At 41.6% G+C, this 27,836-nt stretch overlaps 1 protein-coding gene across 2 annotated transcripts in view; it reads right to left on the bottom strand.

The window, feature by feature from the left end:
• STARD13 (StAR related lipid transfer domain containing 13) overlaps positions 1-27,836 on the bottom strand; it is an 899,357-nt gene that overhangs the window by 52,596 nt on the left and 818,925 nt on the right. Inside the window, exons 10-11 of one of the 2 annotated variants that reach the window (XM_044073222.1) lie at positions 19,389-19,503; positions 3,851-4,072 (exon numbers count right to left, since the gene is read on the bottom strand). In XM_044073222.1, coding sequence (XP_043929157.1) covers positions 3,851-4,072; positions 19,389-19,503 — 337 coding nt within the window. Of the gene's footprint in view, positions 1-3,850; positions 4,076-19,388; positions 19,504-27,836 lie in introns of both variants that reach the window. The other variant, XM_044073221.1, reaches the window with a different exon arrangement.

Raw genomic sequence — 27,836 nt, forward strand, 5'->3', positions numbered from 1 at the left:
TGTACATTAGAGCTTTAAGATATCTGAGATCTCCTGCATTATTGTTTGTTATTAATTGACATTGTGTTTAAATAACTCAATGATTTTTACAGTCTGACTCTAACGAATTTATTTAACAGTAGGCAAGGCCGGAGACAAGGTGAGACCTTCTTTGATGCCTTTGCCTGTGATTGAGGAGCCATTTCAGAGGGTAGCTATGGATATTGTGGGGCCTCTGAGTATCCTAAGTTCTACAGGGAAAAAGTATATCCTAATGGTAGTAGATTATGCTACAAGATACCCTGAGGCAGTGACTTTGTCCTCCATTGAGGCAGAAAAGGTGGCAAATGTTTTGTTATAGATTTTCAGCAGGGTAGGTTTCCCAAAAGAATTACTGACTTACAGAGGTGCCAATTTCATGCCAGATCTGCTGGCTTGTCTGTGGAAGTAGTGTGGGGTGAAGCCACTGAAGACCACCCCCTACCATCCCCAGACTAATGGTCTTGTTGAGTGGTTAAACTGTACAATCAAGTCCATGCTATGGGCATTTGCAGACCAGTTTAAAAGGGAGTGGGACAAATATTTGCCCCATCTGTTGTCTGCTTACAGAGAGGTTCCCCAGGAATCCATGCGTTTTTCACCCTTTGAGCTGCTGTATGGGCATAGGGTGAGAGGACGTCTAGATTTAATTTGAGATGAGTGGGAAGGTGAGTGCGAATCTCACAAGGAGTCTGTTGTGCCATATGTCCTAAACCTCATGACAAGGCTCAGAGAACTCATGGGCTTGCTCGAGCTAGAGGGTATGCTGTAGGGCAGCAGGTAATGGTTCTCATCCCTGTCAGGCACAACAATCTGCACGCAGCTTGGGATGCACCCAACAAGGTGGTAAGGAAGGTAAGTGATGTTAACTACATGGCAGAACTGCCAGGGCAGAAGGCAGGGCCACAAATTGTATCATGTTAACATGATGAAACCTTACCATGATAGGGAGCCCTTTGTGCTGAGCATTTGTAGTGGATTGCAGGAGGAGTCTGAGCGGCATCTGGTGACTTGATCTCCTCAGTGACTTGATCTCCTGAGTGAGGCTCGGACTGATACCTCAGTGGAAGGAGTAGCAATGTCCCAGCAGCTATCTCTTACCCAGGTTCTAGAAATCCAAGCAATGTTACGGGAGTTTGGGGACATGTTCACTGGGAAACCAGGGTGCACCTACCTGGTGCAGCACCAGGTGGACTCCCCTAACTGGTGTTAGTGGTGAGTACTGAGGCTCCTTGATTGCTGGGCCAGTGCACGGGCATCACAGATACATATAGATATTGCCTGAGAGAGTCAAACAGACTCTGAGGGAGGAGATACAGGAGATGTTGGAACTAGGGGTAGTTCAAGAGTCCAACAGTCCCTGAGCCTCCCCAGTGGTGCTGGTGCCAAAGAAGGATGGCAGCACCAGGTTCTATGTGGACTACAGGAAATTAAATAGAAACACAGAGTCAGATGCTTACCCTATGCCTAGGACTGATGATGCCCTAGAGCAGCTGGTTCGGGCTAAGTATCTTACAACCATTAATCTTGCCAAGGGTTACTGGCAGGTGCCCTTGACTCCCAGTGCTAAACAGAAGTCAGCCTTTGTGTCTCCTTTTGACTTGTATGAGTTCACAAAGATGCCCTTTAGGATGAGAAATGCCCCAGCAACTTTCCAGAGGCTGATAGATCATATCCTAGCAGGAGCAGGAGGGGTTGCCCTTGCATATCTAGATGATATTGCCATCTACAGACATTCCTGGCAAGAGCACCTTCAACATGTCAGGGGAGACTACAGAGGGCAGGGTTGACCATTAAGCCCAGCAAATGTCAGGTGGGTATGGCAGAGGTATCTTACCTGGGACATAGAGTGGGGAGTGGTAAGATCAGGCCAGAACCTGCCATAGTAGAAGCCATTCAGGCATGACCTGGGCATTCTTAGGGACAGCAGGGTACTACAGAAAGTTTGTCCCCAGTTATAGTATGATAGCTGCTCCTCTCACAGACCTAACAAATAAGAACAGGCCAGATAAGGTAGTGTGGATCACCGCGTGTGAGCAGGCATTCCAAAACCTTAAAGAAGCTTTGGGAGGACTCCCTGTGTTAGCCAATCCAAATTACAGCAAATAATTTGTTCTGTAGGTGGATGCTTTGAACCATGGGGTGGGGGCTGTACTTAGCCCGATTGCTTCAGATGGAGAAAAGCACCCAGTGGTTTATCTCAGTCACAGGTTCCAACCCAGGCAGGAATGCTATGCAGCTGTAGAAAAGGAGTGTCTAGCCATAGTGTGGGCACTGCAGAAACTTCAGCCTTATATGTATGGAAGAAAATTCACTGTAGTAAGTAAGTGTCAAGGATGATGTAATGTGAAGCAGTACTGTGTTATCAATTTAAGGACAGAAAGAAGAGAGCATTTTGGATTTTGCCTAAAGCTAACAACTCACCAGTACTCTGCTTTGCTCTATATGTAAGTTTATTTAGAACTGTGATTGCTCTTAGATATAGATAGAAAATATTAAGTTTAGTCTAGCTGTTTTCTCTATTGATGTCAGAACTATTCTACTGTATTATTTTAAGCATTTTCCTGTGATCTCTGAACTCTTGACTAGCACTGTGTAGTAAGAAGTATTGTCTTGTGTTTTTTATTATTTATTATTAAATATTTTTAAACCTTTCAGCTGTGGCTGTTTTGTGTAGAGATAAGTTAAGCTCTAGAGTACATTGCATGTATATAGTGATACTGGCCAAGCCACTCCAATAGCTTTAGCCCTGGGTCACACTTACTATTTGGATAATAATATTTTACAGTAATAATTGGGCACCCTTTGGTAAGGGTCTTTTTAGTAGCTGATATTAGTGGTTGGTGGCAACTGGTACTACCTTATAGACTGGCAGGAAGGGGCATAGATGGAGAACCTGTGCCAGCCTTCCCCAGGAGTGTCTGTGTGTTTGTATATAACTCATATCTTAAAGAGAGTGTGTGTGTCAGCTACTTGGACAGGGACATGAAGCACTGGTTGGACAAAGAGGGTGCTGGAAGTTTTAGCTTGACAACTAGGCTCAGACCTGTACCCTATAGCTGTGCCAGTGGGGAGTCTTATTGGGGATCTGGAGAGAAAGGGAGAAACCAGTCCCAGACTGACTGTGATCTCTGTGTGCTCTTAAGGGAAATTGTAATTTACTGTGTGTGTATTTGTTACCTTCCCAATGTGGACTCCCCTCACTGGTGTTAGTGGTGAGTACTGAGGCTCCTTGATTGCTGGGCCAGTGCACGGGCATCACAGATACATATAGATATAGATATAAATACATATATCTCAGTTTGTGGTAATCACTTTAGTCCACTCTGTCCAAAGTCTGTTTTATTAAAAAAGAAATTGTTGAAAATAAACTTAGGGAACAGAGTAAATACAATGTATGTAAATGTGTTTTGCAAGGTCAAACCCCTCCTGCACCTTTCCATGAGGGGAGTAGGGGGAGTGTATCCCCCCACCCTTGTTAACTTAAATATACTACCTATGAAATCACACAATACCAGAGAAAATGGAATATTCCCCTCGCCTTCACATTCAGCACTTTCACAAAAACACCCTCCTTGCATGCATTCTTTTTAAACTGAATTTTATTTATTAAATTTAATTCGAACAAAATGAATTTGAAAAGAATGCACTTCAACCGAATATGGGAGTGAAATAACTCAGAAAGAAAAAAAGTGGAATAGAGGGGCAGTAAGCTGTACATATCAAAAACAGAACAGAAAGTAACAATGTGCAACAAAAACTGTACCGTAGCAATTAATAGAAGTAGGAACAATTGTGATAGAATAGTCTGATTGAGAAGTCTGACAGTTACCTTTTTGTATGCCAGGTCAGCATTGTATGCATTGGGAAATGCAGTCCATCCTTTGAACTTTTCTCTAGCTTCCTTCAACAAGTTCTGAATAAGATTCTCTAAATATGTCTGATGGTTTCCACCGTCATCTTCCAGTTGTTTTCCCAACTCTTCAAGTGTCAGTGGGTGAACATCTGCATCAACGTACGAGTTCCGTGACTGAGTTACCATCTCATGTGGAATCTGCTTCAAAGGGGGCAAGCAAATAAGGATTAAAGTCAATGACTATGGATCTTACAGATCTGAATTCCAATCCAAGATGAATTCTCAGATAGCTAAAAGCATCACAAGTTTCATCTAGGGAAACATTGTTTTATTGGAAAGCTTTCAGTCACATAAATATATTCTTGCCTTCTGTTAAAACAAAGTTACAGATCTGTTTGTTTTATATTTAACTACAGTGGTGCTTTATATTCTGTAACATACAATGTCTGGCAGGGACTATAACCAGCAGTAAACATAACTTTTTAAGGGAATATTCATGAAGCAGGACAGCTCCTCTTGATAGGTTACTCACTGGGTGACTGCTGAAACAAAATTAAAGGAACTGTATGTTAAAATAATCAAGTTAATTCAGATTGTAGACATCCTACCACAGTGTCACAGTAATCACGGGTACAAAGAAAATAGTGCTATGGCCACTGTTAATCTATTAGAAATGCGATGCAAGCTTGCTACTAAAATATGATCCCCTCAATCAGTGAACCTAAAAATAATTACCGTTTCAATTCTGATTCCACTACAAGTTTATTTGGCTATTATTGACCAGTAATAGGACAAATACCATCTCACAAGAATCCCCAAACTACATTTATTGCTTCTGTTTAAAAAGAAGTATTACTATGCTTAAAAATGCAGTGCAGAGGCGTTTTAAAAGATCAGAAGCAAGTCAAAATTAGAAATGTGATTATCTAGTTAATTCAGACACAATTATGCAATATGCCTAAAACTTTCATTTGTAAGATTTGCAAAACAATGTCCCTTTGCAGTTTTGTCACCTCAAAATAAATTTTGCATGCAATTATGACAACTGCCCAATACAATTATGTTTGCAAGACAGTTGCTTTTTTCAGTTTCTGTTGAAATCTTACACTCTGTTAGAACAATTCTCCATTTAACAGTTATGTTCTATATTTTTATGAATTATCTATTATAACCATAAAATAATTGCAAGTTGCTGTTGAAACCTTATACTCCGTTGGAGCAATTCTCCATTTAGCAGCTATTTTATTTATTTATTTGCAGTTTGTTTACCAGAATTGTCCATTGGGCCACTTGGAGCCCATTTTCAATGGAGTCCTGGGGAGAAAAGCTTCAAGACACCCTTGTAAATACTTTATTTTGGTTTTAATGTTTGATATCTGTTTAGAGGTTTTAGCCTACCTTTTTAAATAATTTGTAAATACTTCATTGTCATAAATAACCTGCCTTCATGTTTTCTTGTTTTTGGAAATGAATAAAAATATTTAAAAAAAAAAAAAACACAATGTTAACAAATGACAAGCATTACAGAAATAAAGAGTTACCAAAATATGAGGCAATTTAGAATTTTTCAAGTTACAAGTTGAAAAGGTTGGCATTTGGAGGACAATACAATTAAAAGTTCCAAGTTACAAAGTTGACATTTGAAGGTGTAGCAATAAATATGATACAGTAAAAGTGTTGACAGCAAAAGTTATGCTTTTTTATGTTCTATCTTTTATGAATTATCTATTATAACCGAAAATAACTGCATGACTGATAGGCAGGGTACATTTTCAATCTCAGCCAACAACACAGCCATAAGAAATGAAATGGTCGGCATTTTGTAATCTGTTTAGAATCACTGTAAGACCAGGATAGAGTGGAATGAAAGTACATATTCAAACAGAAATAGAAAAATCAATGCGTTAAATAAATATCTGAGAAATCATGACAGGTAACAATAAAGGCAGAGCGTATGCAGGAGTTTATATGACATTGAAGGAGCAGGCAAAACAACAATAGGAGTTATGGAGTAGAAGAGGAAAATGAAGTGCAGAAAGGGCAGGGCTGTTCAGATAGAAATTATGACCAGTGCATTTTAAATAGGGTCTATATTAAATCAGTGAACACTTAAAAAAATGAACACTGATTTATTGACCCCACGTAGGCAAAATCTTACAATCCCAAATACTCGGAACAGCAATTTTTTTCTCAGGGAAAAAAAATCTCTGTTCCACAAAAAGAAAAAAGAAAAACAAAAACTTCAAAATATTACATAAAGTGGGGGGCTTCACCCCACACACTCCTTGATGTGGGGGGCTGTGTGCCCCCCACACCCCTCTACTTAAATATACTAACTGTGAGATCACACTACAGTGACGAAAATGGCAAAGTAACGGAGGCGGACAAGTGAAATCACTTATATGCCATTTTGCTATTTTGCTGTTTCATGCTTTCAAGTTCGATCAAGACGCATTCGAAGAATTGCGTCTTCGATTATATAATAGGAATCCTTTAAATACCTCCTCAGGGGATCTTATACTGTTAAAGAAAGCCTAAGATGAGAAAAACAGTAAGTAACAGGAACAGGAAATACTCTTCAACTAACATCCAGTTTCCAAACATTTATATGCAGAGGAACGTGAGAAGGGGTGCAGCCTAAATGGCGATAAAAGGATGAACTGGTGGTGTCTCTTAGTCGGACAAGCAAAGGGGGCATGTGGAAATCTAGAAATGGATACGGTTAATCAAGACAGCAGGCTAGTCAATTAGTTTGGAAGAGACTAGGTTAAAATCAATGTAAGCAGGAGGGCCCATATCATATACTCAATATGACTGAATAATGCTGCCATCACTAAACACTCACCATAAAGTAATCTGTACTGTGGCAAACCTGTGCGATGCTGAAAAAAACAGGAAGCAGATGATCCCCATTACAAAGTAATGGAAAACACTTTTTTCAGAGGCTTGTTCTTGTTCCTTATTCCTTGTTTCTGATGAAGTGAGATATCAAAAATCAAAAAAGGACCAGCATGAAGGTAAACCGTTAGAATGCAACAATATCCAAACAAACAGCAAAAGCAGTTCCAAGTAACAGACACATATATTCTGTAACGCAAGTTTGTAAAAATCCACAAGTAAAGCAAGTTTATTATAAATCCACAAAGCTTTCAGGAAGAATCCCTTCCTCAGTGTGTAAGACAGTGGGACAATCAGGCAAGATATCAGGACTGTTACTGTCTGTCCTGGTGCTGACTGTGCCTTCCTGGGAGGGTTGAAAACCCTGAACTTTGGATCCAAGACCTTGCTGGAAGCAAAGTTGAGGAGGCTGTAATTTCTTTAGCACTTTCTAGCTGCTGCTGTTGCTGAGATCCATACTGGAGTAACATTTGGCTTTGGTTTCATTGTGTTCCAGTAAAGGTGTAGTGGATGGTGATATTTCAGGCTCACAGTGGTGAGAATCTATCTTTCTTCTTTCATATTTCTTGTCAGAACAGGGGAGGTTCTTGGAAAGAAAGAATCAGTTTAGTTAACTATAGACAGCAGTGCAGACATTTAACAATACTAGATCATCTGCAATGACAGTATACCTTCTGCCGTATAGTAAATCACCTTGAAAAGAAAATTGCCTAATTTAGAAGAAGCAGTGAATTAGGTTCTAATCTTTGATTTCAGTGAACCCTTAGTCAATTCCTCAACCATATACTGCATTTCATCTGCTTCTTCTTTTGGCTTTTCCTGGTTAGGGGTCGCCACAGTGGAACTCCGGTCCGCTAAAGATTGGCAGTAGATTTTTACGGTCTGAGTTGCCAGCCCAAAACCCAACCTTCAACAAAGGCACGCCCATTTTACGCATGTCTTTTGAATGCCATTTGACCGTGGGGAGGACATGCAGACTCTACACAGAAGGCAGCCGATACCATGTAGGTCAAATTGTTGAATGCAGGCAAAAATAAAGTGGCATACAAAAACAGACACTTTTCAAATCTATCCATAAGTCTGGACACCTTGTATGGTAGATGGTCATTAGACACTTAGGGGGATGGAGATGTGTGGAGCTGCTACTGCAGAGATGATAGCATTTGGTTTGGGACTCTTCATATAAACAAAACATTCTCTTAGTGACCAGAACTTTATTCAACCATCTTTGGCAGAGGCGCTATTACATCTGGGCTTTTCCTAAGTTAGTTTAGCGACAGCTTTCAAATTATGCACTAAGAGGGCACCACCCCAGAGATTTAAAGGGTAAAATGGAATGCCCACTACAGCTTCCTTTAACCCCCACCCCCCACCCCCCCTGTGCTCCATCTACACATACTCTCTGAACCTTTTGTCTATTAGAAGAGAAGAGGAGCTGACCACTTCTTCACCAAGGTCCTCTATGTGGGGGTCAATAGTAAGCCCAATGTGCTTTGTCCTGGGTACAACTTTCCTGGACCTTTTTAATTGTTAAAATAGTGTCAGAGGACTCAAAAGTCCTCTTTTCTATCTTAAAGAAAGAATGGAAGACCAAAGAGGTTCTAGGTTGTGGAGGTAGGGAAGGAGGATTTTATGAGGGAAAAGCCCACATGCTGGTCATATACAGGGAGTAGAAAGCTTGTGAAAAATGTCAGTTACTGGTGTTACATAGAACATCTGAAGATAGATAATTAGTAAACTACCCTTTAAGGCAATTTGCAGACAGATGGAGTATCAAGTCCAACATCTGATTCTGCATTACATCTCCCAGTAAACTATGAAGATGTCATTGAGTTGTCAAGGCAACATTTATTCCATAGCTGGCACCTCAACAGGCATAAGCCAAATGTTATAACCAGACATGTTCAACCACATGCTGAGAGATAACATTCATAACAAAATGGAGTATGTCACTTGTGATTTTACTAAAGTGTGAATTGCCCATGTGTGCATGTGTGTGTGTGTGTGTGTGTGTGTGTGTGTGTGTGTGTGTGTGTGTGTGTGCGTGTGCGTGCGTGCGTGTGTGTGTGTGTGTGTGTGTGTGTGTGTGTGTGTAGGCAAGTCTATATATTCCACCAAGAAGACATGCTAAATGTCCCCTTTGATTCTGCCATAGAGTTTCCAAACATTTATATGTTACCACTACCTGGTCCAGTACATTCAGAGGGTGGTGCCATGTTAACCAAGTCTTCACTACTCTCTATCCCATGTCCTCAGTGTTAGAACTGCTACCAAAATGGAGGGCACCCATGTTACCATGCTATTTGCTCTTGTCATAAAGGCCACCTTTGCCTGATGACTCATGGTACTATTCACCTGCAGCACATGCGTTCTGCCATGGTGTGCCCTTACTACAAAAACTCCCTTTTATGAGTGCTTAAGGCACCATTCCACTATAAGAGGCTACCATGCTGTATACCCTGTGTTGAGATGCCGGCCACGTAGTGGCATTGCACCATTCCAACCCCTGATGTACAGACCTCATGTAAATATGTCGTACATTTATTTTAGTAGCTGTACACTGAAAGTCCAAAGACAGTAATTGTGATGCTCTCAACAAGAATTTAATTCGAAGACTGTAGTATTTTGAAGTGTTCTCCAAGCTACAGTTATCCAAGAGTTAGTATGTACAAATAGCAGAGGTAGGGGACATAGATCCCACATTAGGGGTATGGTTGACACAGGGGTTACCAGTTATAATGGTTAAGGAATTTACCTCACAGAGGCAAGATACAGGCTTTGATTCTCAGTTTGGGAAGCATGACCAGGTTTAAAGAAGCTTGCTAGGGCTGTTAGTCTAGTAAAGGTATGAAAAAACTCCAGCAAAAACAATTTTAAAGTGCAACAGTGAGGTTTTCAATTCACTGTCAGGACATGTAGTATTGAGTCTCTCATTCCCAGTATGGACTCTCAGTGGCCTATGCTCTGACAGGCAAATTAATTACACATCCATCTTTACAGAGCCTGAAACAACATCTGTCCTGAGTCTGGTATGCAGGGTGGACAGTATCTTAGAATGTGGGTTCAGAAATACACTGGAAGAATTTAAGAATGCATGACACAAACACAAGTCAGTTACAATAAGAGGTAGAATGGTGCTGAATATGTATTAACTGAGGCCGATAGCTTACCCAACAGACAAGAAACATCAGGCTGTGGAGGCCAAATGGCCTTATTTGATCATTAATGAAGGTAGGTGAACTACTAGAGATTGTGGGTCTTCTAATGCCATCTCATCCTGGTGAAGAGAAGCTGGCAGTTTTGCACCAGTCCTTGAAGCTTTTTGATAAGATGTAATACATTCACCAGATAAAGTAGCTTGAGGAGATGTGGCCTCTGTCTTTGCTTCAAATATTAACTTAAGACATTAGTTTTGCTTTTTGAAAAACCTATTAGACAAACATGCTGCAAAACTTGACGAAGTATATTTATTTATTTAACATTTATTTACTGGGAAAGTCCAACTTGGAACAAGCCAATTTTCAGCTGAGGCCCAGGGAGAAACGCTCCAGATGCTTGCCTTTGTAATGCAAGATGGTTAGTGGGTTTGTCAGTGTGGAGGATTAATGCTCTGATTAATGCTCTGATTAATGCTCTGAGCTCTTAGTCATGGATACAGCATTTGATTCTTTCTGCCTCAATTTGTCTGCTGTGAGACTATTAGTCAGGTAGCCTGATAATATTCCCAGACCATACCTGAAAAGGGACATATAGGTTTGCCCAGTTAATGAATGAAAAAAAAAGCCCTCAATGTAACAAAGCAGTTAGGACTTTTTGTGTATTTGAGGACTCTATACTAATGTTTTTAATTTCAAGGTGGGAATATATCTTGACTCAGAGCCGTGCACTTGTATAACACAAAATCAAATACTTTACCAGATTGTTATTATAGTACAAATTTTAAAGAGCACTTTATTTAATCATTTGTTATCAGGGAAACTGGGCTGGACCACAGGCGTCTTTTCAACCATGACACAGGACCTCACATAGGCAGTAGCAAAACCAGAGTTTTAATTAGGATGAGGAGAAAGAGGCAGTTGCCCTGAGTAAAAGTTGTCAGGGGGACAAGATCAGTGCAGGAGTGAAGTAATGGCACTGATTTATGAAACTGTGATGATACTGTGACTTCATAAATGAATGCAGATACTGCACTTACATCTCAGCTGATGTGCCAAAAAGTTTACCTTTAAAACCGCGAATCACAGTGGTTCGGGTGCTCATATGAGCGACTTGAAACCACGAAATTGAAAATGTCGACAGACCTTCATGTTCGAAAAACAGCAAATCGAACATCAGATTTGCTGTTTTTCGAACATGAATGTCGAAGAAAAAAAAAAACAGTGTGCCACCCCACACCCCCCTACTTTATTATTCAAGGTCAGGATGTCTCTCCATGGCACAGGTGAATTAAGTTCAGCAGTAGACTTGCCTGCTGATTCATGAAAGGGGATTGCAATAAAAAGGCCCTGCACTCACAATGCAGTATTTTGAAATTCAGAGACATGTTAGCTGCGATGAGAAAAGACCTCATTATCAGATAAAATGCATGTCTCTGAATTGCAGTTAGTACCGCAATGTGCAGATCAACATCAAGGCAGTGAGCTGTGGCTTGGTAGGCATTAGCACCCCCTCCATCAGTCACACACATGCACGCGAGTCCATGTTCATACACACACATACACACACACACACACACACACACACACACACACACACACACACACACACACACACACACACACACACACATGTTCATACACACAAACATACAGACATACACACACACACACACACACACACACACACACACACACACACACACACACACACACACACACACACACGCATGCATGCAAACACACACCCACCACAGTCCCAGTGCCTGTCCCTGATGTGTCTGACCTCCCAATATATAGTTATTCTCACCCACTGATCCCCATACCAGTTGAAGTGCTGTAAAGATACAACAGTTTAGAGTACTGTCTGATGGCTATTATCCCCTCCCACTGATCCCCATAATAGTTTAAGACTCATTACAGCATAAGTACAGTTTTCCTGGTGGCTAGTGTTTCCTGCTGTCATTGACTCTCATAATATTTTAAGTACCACTATGACACAAGTGTAAGTTTCCCTGTTGGCTAGTGTTTCCTGCTATCCCTGACCCTCACAGTATTTTAAATACTATCATGGCATGAGTGCAGTTTCCCTGGTGGCTAGTGTTTCTTGCTATCCCTGACCCTCATAATATTTTAAGCACCATTATGACACAAGTGTAGTTTCCCTGGTGGGTAGTGTTTCCTCCCACTCCCGATCCCCTGGTAGCTAATGTTTCCTCCCACTCCCGATCCCCTGGTGGCTAGTATTTTCTCCTGCTCCCGATCCCCTGGTGGCTAGTGTTTTCTCTCACTTCTGATCCCCTGGTGGCTAGTGTTTCTGTCCACTCCCAATCCCCTGGTGGCTAGTGTTTCCACCCACTCATGATCCCCTAGTGGATTGTGTTCCCTCCCGCTCCTGATCCCAGCACTTGGTTTACAGTAAGTCCAGGTGTCTAATAGCTCCCCCCCCGATCCTTCACTCCTATCGTGTTTGACAGATGAACATGGCCTTTTGGTCGAGTTCACCACCATGATAAAATATTCCAAAGCTAGCTATGAAAACAAGATTGCCACTGATTCTAAGGACAACCACAAAGCATTCTATAGCTATGTCAAGAATCTCAATGGCAACACCCAGGTCTGCTCTGAGTTACAGCACAATGGCATGAAAATTACGGAACCAACTGATATCACCAGCATCCTGGCTGATAGGTTCAGTGCTAACTTTACCCCCCCTCACCCTCTAAAGGGCCCATATCTATATTGGAAGAATGCAGACCCCCTGCAATCACAACTGCGCAGGTAAATACTGCACTCTCCAAAGCCATGAACACAGCTTCCATGGGACCGGACAGCATCTCAGGCTGTGTTCTACATGAACTTCAGAATGAACTGGCCCCCCACCTAAGCACCATGTTCAATCATAGCCTCACATCAGGCTTTGTACCTACAGAATGGCACACAGCAACATTTATACCACTCCACAAAGGGGGAGCCACCACGGACCCCAGGAATTATTGCCCTATTAGCCTGATAAGCCTGGTCTGCAAGGTCATGGCATGCATCATCATGGAACTCATAAACAAAGACGTAGGTAATCTCCAAACTCTGGACCCTACCCAGTTCGAGTTTGTGAAAGGCAGATCATGCCTCCTGAACCTGACTGACTTCTTTGAAAAAGTCACCAAAGCTGTAGATGAGGGTAAGACAGTTCACACAGCCTATCATGACCTCACCAAGGCTTTCAACACCATCCCCCACTCTGGAATTATAGATAAACTCACTAAACTGGCTATAAATACATACTTCACAAGATGGATTGCCAACTGCCTCACTGACAGAACCCACACTGTAAAAGTTGCAGACTCCAAATCTGACCTCAAATCAGTAACAAGTGGAGTACCACAAGGTTCAGTCCTGGTTCCTCTCCCGTTTGGTATCTAGTTCTCTGAAGTAAGGGCTAACACAGAGGGCCTCTGTCCGACAAAGTTCACAGATGACTGCAAACTAGGTGCCATAGTCGAGTCCCCAAATGACGTGAACATCCTACAGCAGGGCCTCACTGAGACAGACGCCTGGTGTCAGAGCCATGGCCTTATGCTAAGTGCCAAAAAGTGCATTGTCATCCCCTTTGTTAAAACTCTGTTCCCATGAGCTACCACATACACAGCAGCCCACTTAATGCCGAAGGTGTGATAAGAGACCTTGGGACTCAGGTAGACAGTAGTCTCTCTTTGATAATCACATCGCCATAGTAGTCAGGAAATCCTTCTACATGGCACACCTCATCATGAAAGGGTTCTCTTCCAGGAAAAAAAGAGGTCATTGTTCCCCTCTAGACCCATTATTGAGTACAACACCCCTTTTGGAATGTACCTCACAAAACATCTGCAACAGCTGGAAAGGCCACAGAAGTACCTCACAAAGAGGATTACAGGCCTCAAACAGATGTCCTATACTGGCCGTCTCAAAAAACTCCAGCTTTACTCCATAGCATATCACGTACTCCGAGGTGATCTTTGCCTAACTTACAAAGTTATGTCAAACCCAGAGCTGTTGGACATGCTACACTTAAAGAAATCCCAATCCCTCTGGGAGACACGCTCTAGGGACCTAAACTTTGTCACCACAATAAATAGAACATGCTGGTGGGATCTGTTCCTGTCCCAAAGACTTTCCATACTCTGGAAAAAGCTACGTATCTATGTCCAGCAAAGTTCCTCATTAGCACTCTTCACAAAAAATCTTGACGAATGGATGGGAATTAGGAAATTCACCCCGGGGATCACTTCTGTGGCTCTGCTCGACAGGGGCACAAGAAAATAACTTTCTTGGGTGACGAAAGCCAAGGAACCTTGTTGGCTAGGCTTACATAGGCTCTAGGGCCGATAGCCTAATACCTACCTATGAACCTATGAACCTATGATTTGGTTTGGTTGTCCATGCTGAGCTACACAGCCAAGTGATTTCTTGAACTGCTCGGTGTGTAGATGACCTGATGGAGGCTGTTCTCGAGGAGACAGCACATGGCTAATCACCATATGCCCCTACCCAGGACTACTTCATTAATGTTCAGCATGGCAGCACAGCCAGCCCTACATGATGCTGCACATCTCTGTGCTACAGCACCATGCAGCACCAAGTTAGGGCCATTGCTGAAACAAAAATAGTTACTGCTATGCATACATGAAGGTGTGCACCTCATGATACCTTTATGAATGTTCCCCTTGGAAATGAGGAGGACTAGCTCAGAAAAGGGAGTAGAAGAGCTTGGTAGAGGCAGCCCCAGGGTGGAAGCTGGAGGGCTTACCCACATCCACAGTATGTCACTGGGAAGGTGACAGGTCTATTCGCAGGACTTATTGTGTCTGAACTGGGTATTCTCTTTTCTCTAATCATGGTTGTTATTACTTGAGCTGTTACTGTGTGTCTTGATAAACATTATTACACAATTGTTTTCTAAGGAAACTGTTATTCTTATCTATCAATTTTGTTACTTTTGCCGTGGCTACTATTTTCTAAAACTTGAATTGTAATCGTGAGCCTGAAAATGGTTTAGATGGGTCAGTGGTCTACCCCAGTCAATAAACAACAAATATATACATGTGTAGCATATATGTGTGTGTAAATACAAAGGTGGGCGCTTTCGCAGCCAAGCTGCTTCCTCAGACAATTCAAACTGAACAGTTCAAGTATGTAAATACAATCTCTATATGATGACATAACATCAATTCAGCATTTAAATATACAACATCAAAAATATACACATCTAAAATATACATAAATACAAAAGGTCAGTAACTCATAAACAATCCCTATTTGACCATAAAAATAATGAATATATGTTCATAAAAATCATACATTCATTCATAAGAAATACATTTATAAAAAATATTTCCATAAAAATAATATCATAAAGGTCATACAACATCCTCTCATTTATGCAAAGGTCTATTGGCTGGAATGGGTTGAATAGATAACTTATCGTTAAGTCCTTTACCCATATTCGCCCTCATTCTGATAATCCATTTGAGCTCACTGTTCTTAACCCTGTTCCTAATGGGCCTCCCCTTTTTTTTATGAATGTATTTCTTATGAATGAATGTATGATTTTTATGAACATATATTCATTATTTTTATAGTCAAATAGGGATTGTTTATGAGTTACTGACCTTTTGTATTTATGCATATTTTAGATGTGTATATTTTTGATGTTGTACACCCGTGGTGGTGGTGCTGCGGTAGCGTTGTCGCCTCACAGTTAGACATTGCCCGTTCGATTCTCAGTTAGAGCGTCTTTTGTGTGGCGACATGCGTGAATGGGCATTCCTTCGTTGAAGGTTGTGCGTTAGGCCCGGCAAGCCAGTACGTAAAAATCTACTGCCAATCATTAGCGGACCAGAGTTCCGCTGTGGTGACCCCTAACCAGGAAAAGCCGAAACAAACAAACAAACAAACAATATTTTTGATGTTGTATCTTTAAATGCTGAATTGATGTTATGTCATCATATGGCGACTGTATTTAAATACTTGAATTGTTCAGTTTGAATTGTCTGAGGAAGTAGCTTGGCTGCGAAAGCGCTCACCTTTGTATTTATTTATTTTATTAAATCAGTTTTATTTAGCCGCGGTTAAGTGCTCCTTACATTTACGTTTTCTCATATTTTCCTTTGTTGTGAGAGCACCTGTTTATCCACACAGTCTACTTAGTTTGGTTGAATATAAATATATATATATATATATATATATATACCGGGCAGTAAAGAAAGAAACTCATACTGGCATATTCAGAGACATGTTAGCTACAATAAGGAAATACCTCTTTGCCAGCTGATCTGTATGCCTCTGAATCACTGCTAACAACCTCGAGTGCAAATCTGCATTTTCCTGTGGTTGCCCACAGTAGCAGTTGATGCATCATGCTAGCACTGGCACCCCTCCATTCACTCTCCTACACACAATACACACATTGAAACACACACAAATATACCACATACTTCACCCATCTATTTATCCATCCATCCATCCATCCATCCATCCATCCATCCATCCATCCATCCATCCATCCGTCCACCCATCCATCCATCCATCCATCCGTCCGTCCATCCATCTGTCCATCCATCCATCCATCTGTCCATCCATCTGTCCATCCATCCATCCATCCATCCATTACCCCCATTTTCTCTGTTTTTACAGTCAGGGTGTCACATCAACAGTGGCAGTCATCTAGAGTGTTGTCAGAACATCACAAATGACTCCTTTTTCCTGGCCTGGTAAATCATGGATGATTGCAGTCAGTATTTAATACCCGGCATTAGAGTCTTACACTTTGTATCCTTCAGTAAATCTATGGTGGTGCAAAAGCTGTTATACCAGTGATTTTCTTAGTTTGTAGAAGGAATAATTAAAATCTGTCCCTGATTTTATACCACCATTACTTTTGGCTTTGTTGAATTCTTTGCACTATGAGCCAGAGGTATGTTTAATGCTGTCTGTTCCTTTACATATTATGTGACAAACTGCTGTAGGTATTGGATAATGCCCAAGGTCCTCACTGTATGTTAAAAAAATAAACTGTTGTATCAGTTAGTGCAGAGGGTTAATGTTGATGTTTCCTGTGGAAGGGTGCAAATTTTGAAGCTGTTCCCCTTTTTGTAGTTTACCTTTGTTTTTTTTTAGATCTTAGTTTTTTTCCTAATACATTCATGGTGTCTAGTGAGGGTGCAGTTGACTAACATCCTTGGTGAGAGGGTACAGGGTTAGAATCCCTTTTAGCGCCTTTAAGCCACACTATAGTACCCTATGTATCGAGTGCACCATTTATATATATAGTTTTTAATAAGCACACTGTATAGAGCGTCTCTGGTGTCTAGTGCCCCCCACTCAACCCACATGTTCAGAGTTCCTTATCTGGTGTCTAGTACCCCACACTCAACCCACACGTTCAGAGTTCTCTCTCTAGTGTCTAGTAGTTCTCCTTGTATCCCATTATGTTTAAGTGCCATCAAGGCACAAGATTTAAGAGTTCTCTCAGGTGTCTAGTGGTCCCCCCAGCTCCGTTATGAGTATGTGCCGTCAGGGCATGAGATGTAAGAGTCCTCCCTGGATAAGGTTATTACCCTAATTTCTGTCATGCAAGGCAGTGTCTTTTGAGTAATCTGTAATGGAGAGTGGTCTCCCTGTTTCACATTTTTAGACATATCTCTTGTAGTTAGTGGTCTCCAGGACCCAATGTTGCAGGATGGATTTGCTCTAATTTGTCTAGGGGTGTGTGTGTAAGTATGCCAGCCACCCCAATACTCTCCGAAATGTACACACTTAAATTCACAAATTCAGTCCATCTACAAACTCACACACACCCAAAATACCCTCTCACTAACCTCCAACTGCTACCTCCCAAGCAGACACACAGTCACACATACACTTACACATGCGGCCCCACACAAACACAGACTCACACACACACACACACACACACACACACACACACACACACACACACACACACACACACACACACACACACTCTTAGATACACTTCCACATGCAGCCCCTCACATACACAAACACACACACACACACACACACACACACACACACACACACACACACACACACACACACACACACACACACACACACACACACACACACACATACACACACACACATGCACTTACAATGCAGCCCATCACATACACAAAAATACATACACACTCATACATACACTTACACATGCAGCCCATCACATATACAAACACACACATTCATACCTACACTTACACATACAGCCACAACATACACAAACCACACATACACACTCATACATACACTTACACATGCAGCCTCTCATACACACACACACACACACACACACACACACACACACACACACACACACATACTTACACTCACACATGCAGCCCCTACATATATACACGTATACACACATTCATAACTACACTTACACATACAGCCCCCACATACACAAAAACACATACACAATCATACATACACTTATGCAGCCCCACACACACACACACACACACACACACACACACACACACACACACACACACACACACACACACACACACACACACTCATACATACACTTACATATGCAGCCCCTCACATACACAGACTCACACACACCCTAACACTTACCTCTAACTTGATGGATGAACATGGCCACGAGCAGATAGGAGCTGTCATGCTACTTTACGCTGTAGAGTAAGAATCACTTGGTTGCATAAATGCCTTGCCACAGGCAGTTTTGGGGGAGATCACATGCCTAATTAGAATATGCCTTTCCCCTGAAATGCCTCATTAACATATAACATGGCCGTGGGGAAAGCCCACTGCGGTGCTGCGTGTCTTGAGGAAAGGTACTGTGGCAGGGCTATCGCTGCATTCCAAAATGTTACTGTGAGGTTTACACATTGTGTACATCTTGTTGTAACTTTTCTAAATTTGGCCCAAAATCTCTTGCAAAAATAATTTTAAAAAATACACTGAGGAGAAAAGAGGAGATATTAGAATTTGGTTCAACAACCATTAAGGAATAATTAAAAGTGAAAGGCTGTATACCTTGTGTGAGGTTTGAAAGATATATTTATACTTACTACTTAAGGATTTTTCATTGAGCTATGGATTTATAAGTCATCCTGCTACACTAAATCTTATATTTACATATTTATAATTTAGTCTTCTCAATAAAGGTAGGGCAATATTTGCTTTGTTGCATACTTGCAAACACCTACCCTTAAAGATACTTTAGACTAACTACAATTTAATTAGGTTGGTACATTCTTTCACAGTGATCTGCCATTACCCATTTGCATTTATACTTATTTTTTCACAACAAAACCTTCGTATTCATTTGTCTCTTTTGCATTTAGCTCCATTACATGTGAGTCGTGTGCTTGTAACACCGACAGGCTAAGGAATGCAGACTAACACCCATCTAAAATTTCACTCACCTCAAAGAGTCTGTTACATTCTATGATCATGTGTGCCAGTCCCTGCGTTGCTGCCATGTTTTCATTCAGGTCCTTCTGGTCAGGTTTGCCAGTTGCATACTTCTTCTGCATTACCCTGTAATCAGATTCCATTCACATTTACTATATATTCTTGGACCAAGGGCAGATTGTTTAAGAACCTATTATTTAAATTCCTTTAAGCTTCAACAAAAAATACGTTTCAAATTTAGGGTGAGCCCCAAAATCTATTTCAAGTATAATGTCTCTCAGAGAATGGAATGTCTGTTCAGATCACGCATAACAGAACCTAGTCATTTTTTTTACTTATAGACAATACCTTTTCTTGTTAATATTTATTCTCCTCTGCAATGTGTCATGAAAGCCTTTTTTTCTGCCTGTCCTTCCACTGACTGCAGAAAGTACAGTTGTGTACACTTACCATAAATGTAGATGTTCGAGTGTATTCACTGTTGCAGTCATTACATTTGGGTAATCTGCTGGCAGGTTGCCCTCAGTCGGCCTGAATAACAAAGTCTTGGGTCCTGCATCGGTTGCTGTCTCCTCTTCCATGACATCAGGTCGTCAGGGGTATAAAACATGCAGCTGATGCCATTTTATTCAGTTTTTCTTGCGCCAGATGTCAGGTGCCCCTCAAATGGGGAGCAAAAATATATATAAAAATAAACCATAAATATATATATGCACTTTTAGAAACATAAACTTTACCTTCATCTAAAAGCAAATACACCACAAAGGCTTTTGAGTATAGTGAAGGAAAGGAAAGGTATAGAAAGGGGGACAGCGGATGGGTAACCCGGACTGCAACAGTGAATACACTCGAACATCTACATTTATGGTAAGTGTACACAACTGTACTATGTTCTTCGTGTTTCACTGTTGCAGTCATTACACTTGGGTAGAATCACAAAGCTATGGATGGGAGGATGGAGCTAAACAGCATTAGGAGCGGCTATAAGGCCCTGCAGGACTGCAGTGGCAAAGCCTGCCCTGGATTTGGAAAAAAGAGGCAAATGATAATGCTTTGTGAAGGTATGAAGAGAGCTCCAAGTAGCAACTTCTAGAATGTCTTTGGTTGGAACTCCTCTGAGAAAAGCTGCTGAAGTAGAGGCAGCCCTGGAGGAATGTGATCTGATCACCTTGGGCACAGGTTTACCATGGTGCAAATAGCAGAAACGAATGCAGTAGCTTATCCACTTAGAAATAGTCTGCTTTGATATAGCCTTCCCCTCTGACCCTGAAGCAAATGCTACCTGTAGTTGCTTAGATTTTCTTAGAGATTTGGTCCTGTTTAAGTAGCATCTTAGTTGTCTGTGTACATCCAATGAATGCAGAATCCGCTCCCCCTTGTTCTGCGGATTTGGGTAAAATGTTGGCAGATGAATGGCCTGGTTATGAGCCACAATGGATACCACCTTAGGCATAAAAGAAGGTTCTGAAACCCTTCTTGCTGAAGTGACTGCAAAGAGAAAGGCTGTTTTCCAGGATAGAAATTTTATATCCGCAGTAGCTGCTGGTTCAAAAGGAGGCAGGGTGAGTTTTTCCAGCATGAAACTGAGGTCCCATGCAGGAGATGGAGATCTTCTGGGAGGCCTTAAATTTTTGGCCCCTCTAAGATACTGTTTAAGCAGAGGATGAGAAAAGAGGGGAGGCTCCGTGTTGTAATGAGCCGAGATGAAAGAGGCATGGATTTTTATTGAAGAAAAAGATAGGCCCTTGTCAAGCATCTCAGTCAAGTATTGTAAAATCTGAGGAATATTTGGTTTTGCTGTGTCAGTTCCTTGTGCTTGGTTCCAAGCACAGAATCTCTTCCATTTATCAGCATAAGATTTTCTAGTACTAGGCCTTCTGCCTTCCAAAATGACATCCATCACAGATTTACTGAGAGGTGTTGCTTGAATAATTAAATGATCAGCCATGCCGCAAGGTTCAGAGTTTGGAGCTAAGTGTGCAGAATTTGGTTGTTCTGCTGAGACAGTAGATGAGGTATTTGAGGCAAGTACCAAGGGGGGAGTTGAGACATGTTCCTTAGAAGTGGGTACTAGTGTTGTCGAGGCCAGTCTGGAGCAACTAGGATCATTTTTGGTTTTTCCTGTTTGACTTTTAGTAAGACCTTGGAGATAAGAGGAAGAGGGGGAAAGGCATAGACTGATAAGTTTTTCCAACTGAAGGATAGGGCGTCCACTTTCCATGCTTTTTTGTGATGAATTTTTCTGCAAAATTTGTCCAGCTGATAATTTTGGGGAGAGGGAAATAGATCTATGTCTGGGCTCCCCCATTTCCGTGCTAACATGCTGAAGATTTGTGGATCCAGTTTCCATTCGTGTGGGTCCATAAGATTTCTGCTTAGGTCTTCTGCCAGAGTATTTTGTTTTCCTGGCAGGAATTGAGCTTGAAGATATATTTGGTAAGTCAAAGCCGTGTTCCACAATTTCATGGCTAGTCTTCAAAGGGGGAAGGAATGTGTACCCCCCTGCTTGTTTATGTACCACATAACCGTGGTGTTGTCCGTCTTTATCAGTAGTTGTCCTGGATGAAGTAAGTCCTTGAAGGCTGTCAGAGCATTCTGAACAGCTAGCATCTCTTTCTGGTTGATATGTAGATGCATTTGTTTTGGGCTCCATATCCCCTGAATGCATCTCCCCGCCAAGTGGGCCACCCAAGCATAGTCTGATGTGTCTGTAGTTAGGGTTTGGGTGGCAGGGGGTAGAGTGAAAGAGTCCCTTGTTTTGGTGACATGTCTCCTCCCACCAAAGGAACTCCTGTTGTAGGCAGGGAATGAGAGGTATCATTGTTTCCAGTCTGTGACAATGTTGGCTCCATAAACTTTTTAGATACCATTGAAGTTTCCTCATATGAAGTCTTGCATATGGAATTAGTAGAATGCAGGATGCCATGAACCCCAAAGCCTGCAGAATTTGTCTTGCAGATAAGTGGGTTTTTGTTGCCATTTGTTTGAAGTATATTGTCAGTTGCCTTTGTTTGTCTGGCATAAGGTAAACCATCTGGGCAATTGTATTCAAGCTTGCACCCAGGAATGTAATTATTTGAGAGGGTGCCAGTTTGGATTTCTTTTCATTTATTGTGTACCCCAGGCATGTTAAAAGCCTTTTTACAAATGCCAGATGTTGAAGAAGAGTGTCCTTGTCCTCTGCTTGAATGAGACAGTCGTCTAGATAAAGGATACATTTGTATACCTCTTTGTCTGGAGAATGTGATTACTGGTGCCAGGCACTTTGTAAAGACCCTGGGCGCAGTAGATAAGCCAAAGGACAGCGCAGAGAATTGGTAATGCAAAAAACCTGCTTTGAAGTGGAGGTATCTTCTGCATGATTCCCTTATTGGGATATGCAGGTATGCCTCTTTTAAGTCTAGAGTCACTAACCAAGTGTTTCTGCCCAGCATAGGCAGTAGCTGTTGTAAAGTCAGCATTTTGAATTTTGAAATGTCCAGGAACATGTTCAAAATCGATAAATCCAGTATTGAACACCAAGAATTGTCTTTTCTGAGTACCAGGAAGAGTCTTGAATAAAAACCTTGTCCTTTTTCCTGTTCTGGTACTGGCTGAATAGCCCCCATCTCCATGAGGGACATAACTTGTTTCTGAGCCTCTGCCCATTGATTTTGTGGCAGATCTGGCCATCCGTTTGGAATTGGCAAAGTATGGAAATGAGATCTGTACCCCTGGGATACTATGTTCAATACCCACTTGTCCTGTGTAATTAACTGCCAATTTTTAGCATGAAGTGCTAGTTTTCCCCCCAAGGGGGCTGCCAAAAGATAAGTGCTTGGTGATGGTAGAGGAAAGTCATTGAGACTGCTTACTGTAGGGTTGTCCTTTGTTTCCTCCGAGGCAGCCCATTGCTTTGACCTGTAAGAACCCTGTGATTGGTATCTGGGGCCTTTTGAGTGCCTTGGTTTGCCTTGAGTGGCTCTGTTGGGACACCAGAAAGGACCAATTGTTAGTAGGCCAGTGCCTACTGAACCTGGGTGGCTGCACTTGCAAGAAATCTTTTACAGTTTGCATAAATTTAGCTTTGTCTTCCATTTTCTTTAAAACCTCTTCTGTCTTATTACCAAACAGAGTGTCATGCTGCAAGGGGGCATCCAACAATTTAGCTTTAGCATGATCAGGCAGATTTTGCTCCTTGAGCCAGGCATGCCTTCTAATCACAGATCCAGTAACTGCGGCCCTGCAAGAGGCCTCCAAGGAATCAAAACCACATTGCAAAGTATGCTTTCCAACCTGTTCTGCTGAATGCAATAATTCCCATAATTCTTTATTTTCCACACAATCAGAAATCAACATCAATTTCTGTTTCAGTAGGCCCATAACATGCTGTTGATATTTAAGCATATGAAATTGGCAGTTTAAGGCTCTGATTGCCAGGGTTGCAGAGGTATACACTTTCTTTCCCCATCTATCCAGCGCCTTGGAATCTCTATCAGAGGGAGTAGGATTTTTGGCTGTAGAGGCCTTAAAACCCTTGGGACCCTGTGAAATAGTCTCAGGGTCAGCAGCAAGATTTTTGAATAGACATTTGTGTGAGTCACCTTGTAATATCTGTCTGGCTTACTAGGAGCTGGAGGTAGGGAATCAGGAGCCATGCTTGATTCCGAAAACACATCATCCACAATGTCTAATACAGGAGGTATAGCCAAAGGCCTATGCTGAGGAAGAAGGAAATCCCTAAGTCTCTTTTTTGATTCAGAGAAGTCCTGACTCTCCCAGTGAAAATGTTCCCTTAAAGCATGCAAAGTTTCTCCAAAAGAGTAATTCTCAGGAGGAGAAGCAGATGGGATGGATTCCTCTGCATCAGAATCCTCATAGGGTGGAATGGAAAATTCCTGATCAGAAGAGGAATCAGAAGAAATGGAAACCTGATCTGAAGATTCATAATCAGTGCCTTACCTAGGCCTCTTAGTGGGGGAGGGGGGGGTGGGAACCCCTGATCAAGGTAATTAAGTCCTCAGCCATTTTGATCATCTGTTTTTTAGGCATAGGAGCCTGAGCACGTGGCTCATGCGTCGGTTTTTTAGACATAGAAGATGCTTTTGACCTTGTTTTTGAGGCTGGCATCAGTTTTATATAAACATGTTGAGGCCTGAAAACACCCTCAGAAGCCGGTGCCTGCTCAGCGGCTCAGGACCCATCCAAGAGAGAGACATCCGCGGGTTCAATACTCTGAGAATCTCGTGGCATACCGGACTTTGCATGGGTCTCGGTAGAGGCCTGCGACTTAAAAGTAGTGGGTATCATGGGCTGCAAAAGCACCTCACTGAGTACCGGTGAACCGGTGACTGGCTTAGGAGAAGCTTCGTCATCGGTTTTGGACCTCAATGGTCTGTCTGTCTTTTTCTTTGCATTTTTTGTGAACTTCGGTAGTCGGAATACTAACCGATGACATTTCAGGATAATTAAATCTTGATCCAAAATATTTAGAAGTAAAACTATACTGATGCTTAATAGTGCGTTGGTTAAATCTAGCACAAAACCGACAACAAGGTACATTATGATCTGGGCCTAGGCAAGGAATACAGTATAAATGTAAATCCTTATGAGGTATTTGCTTCCCACAAGTAATGCAATTATTAACTTTTACTGACATCGGTAAGGAGCAAGAAAAAGTTTTCCCGACGGGGTACTTAGCTTTAGTTTGAAGACTTCGTTTCTGAAACTCGAATGCGAAAATTTCAGGAGTCGGCCGACCGGCACTTGCAAACTGCTTCTGCTTCGGGCACTGCGCGGCGAGAAAGACTGAATAAAATGGCGTCGGCTGCATGTTTTATACCCCTGACGACCTGATGTCATGGAAGAGGAGACAGCAACCGATGCAGGACCCAAGACTTTGTTATTCAGGCCGACTGAGGGCAACCTGCCAGCAGATTACCCAAATGTAATGACTGCAACAGTGAAACACGAAGAACATCTTGGCATATGATGTGCTAAACCCTTCAGTATTTCCAGTGCTACAACTCCAGCTATGGTTTTCTACTTACAAAATGGCATTAGCCTCGCACAAGACAAAGAGATAACTTCCTGAATTTACAGCTGTGTATGTAATAATATTCACTTACGCATTATACCTGACTGTATGATAAAACCTGATATCAGCTGTAATAATTATACCCCAAAAGTGATATACAAAATATGAGGCAAAGCCAACTACACTTCGACACCAGGATGAGCAATTATCATAGCGTGTAACATATAACTCAGAGTGTCACAACATGTGTAAAATGCTAGAAGCTTAGTCAAGTGTTCAAAGATGAATATCATTTCCTCCCATCTATGTTATACACTCCCTCTCCACATCAAGCAGTGTACCTCTTTACCCCTTTTTAAGCACAACCTAGATAACTGGATGGGAAACAGAAATATACCCCTGATATTCCACCCATGTCCCTGCTGGACAGGGGCATTGGGTGCTGATTTGTCTAAACATGGGCTAACTCTTGGCTATGCTTATAAGGGCCTCAGGGCCAATAGCCTAGTAACCTCCTATGATCATAAGTATCAAAAGTATAAATATCAAAGTAGTTATACAAGACAGCCGCAATGGTAGTAAGTTGTTATTTATCTATTTGTTCATTTACTTTGGATCAAGTAAGAGGATGGTCTGAACGTAAGGCATATTTCCCATTACAAGGTAGGTCAGGAACAGCCAGTCGATTACACATTATACTAAAGCACATAAAAAGTGCGTAGTGTAGAATAAAACCAAAGTACAAAGTACAGGCAAGAAAAAAACTGCAGTTAATACAGTGGCGGGAAACAGACTGCTATATAGAGAATTCACTGCTGCAGTATTTGTTCCGTGTGCCAGATAAAGGTAATGATTCAGTAATCCTAATGTGTAAATTAAAAAAAAAGTGTGAAACACTTAGGTCTAGGAAGGTTTGAACTGGTTGATGGAAATCTACCTCTGACTCATAAACAATTTAAAGGAAGTCCAATGATTTAGTGAGGCCATGCGAATGAGCTATCTAACTCTTACATGCTCCCAGCCCTACCTTCCTACCTAGCACCTATTTCCACTAGTACCAAACTTTAATGAATCTCCTTTCAGCAGTTATATTACTAAGCTATTCCAGGCAGGGCCTCGCTATACTTTTCGCACAGCACCTTTTTATGTCACAGTTGACCACCCCAAGTTGCCTGCTAAAACATTTTTAATCTCATTGTCCTTTCTTTTCAGTTCTATTCTGCTGACCTGTACCCTGACCAGTTTTTGAATTTCAATTTGCTCCTTTTTTCACCACTGTTTTCAGCTATATACATTCCCAGTTGTTGTAGGATGATAGGTTCATAGGTTCATAGGTGTTTACTAGGTTAACGACCACAGCAGCCTTTTTATGCCTAGCTATGCATCCCAAATCTCTGATGAGTTCTGTTACCCTTCATAAGTGTAAGCAGGGGTTTGTGAGATGAACCATTTACAGGTTGCTTGTGTCCATTAGAGACACAGGTGCCAAATCAGGGATGAATTTCTTATTCCCATCCAATTGTCCAAGTTACACTTGAATTGGGTTAGGGAGGAACTCTGCTTCACATGGATGGGGAGCCTGTTCCATAGACGGGGTAGTCTCTGGGATAATACCTATCTCTCCAGCAGGTCCTATTTATATCACAGGCAATGTTTAAGTCTTTAGAATGGGTAATTCTGATGATGTTTGTTTTGTGGATATGCAGGAGGTCCAACAGAGTGTGGTCTTACAATGCCCTAAATGCCAGTAATAGATCTCCCCTCAAAAGCCTGCAGGAGACAGAATACAGGGATAGGGCCTTGAGGTGAACTGCATAGGCCACTTTACTTATGCCCTGTATTCTTTTAGTAAGGAACCTCTGTGGACATTCCAGTTGTTGGATATGATTGGTTAGGTACATACCAAAGGGGGCATTGTACTCGATGATAGGTCTGATGAGTGCCGAATACAGTGGAACAATGACCTCCATGGACTTGGATGCCATACCTTTGTTTATAAGTTGTGCAACATAGAATGATTTCCTCACTACTTTAGACACGTCCTTCTTTTCATACTTTTCTGACCCACCGCATGACCCATGACACTTACCATGTTTGTGATACAGTATGCATGCTTCGAATCATCTTATTTCATTGTTTTCAAAGTTGTTATCAAAGCTGCACAAAGTGCTCCAGGTGAGACATTATTAGTGCTAAAAAAAACTGTAAAAATTAGGTCTAGGTCTCCCCTGTTCACCAAAAATCCATAATACTATTGGCCTAAGCCATATTTTTTTCCCCCTGACTTCCATGACAGAAGTTATGGTAATAACCTCATCTAGGTCCTTCTGATTCTTCTGTTTAATGTAGTCTTTCCCTACCTTGTACATACCCTTTGGATAACTTCCTCTGCAAGACATAATTTTGAATGTTTCTGCAATAAACCAAAATACTGTTTTTCCAT

This window comes from Protopterus annectens, chromosome 5.part1 (assembly GCF_019279795.1).
Source record: "Protopterus annectens isolate FY-2018-M chromosome 5.part1, PAN1.0, whole genome shotgun sequence".
NCBI classification, from domain to species: Eukaryota; Metazoa; Chordata; order Ceratodontiformes; family Protopteridae; genus Protopterus; species Protopterus annectens.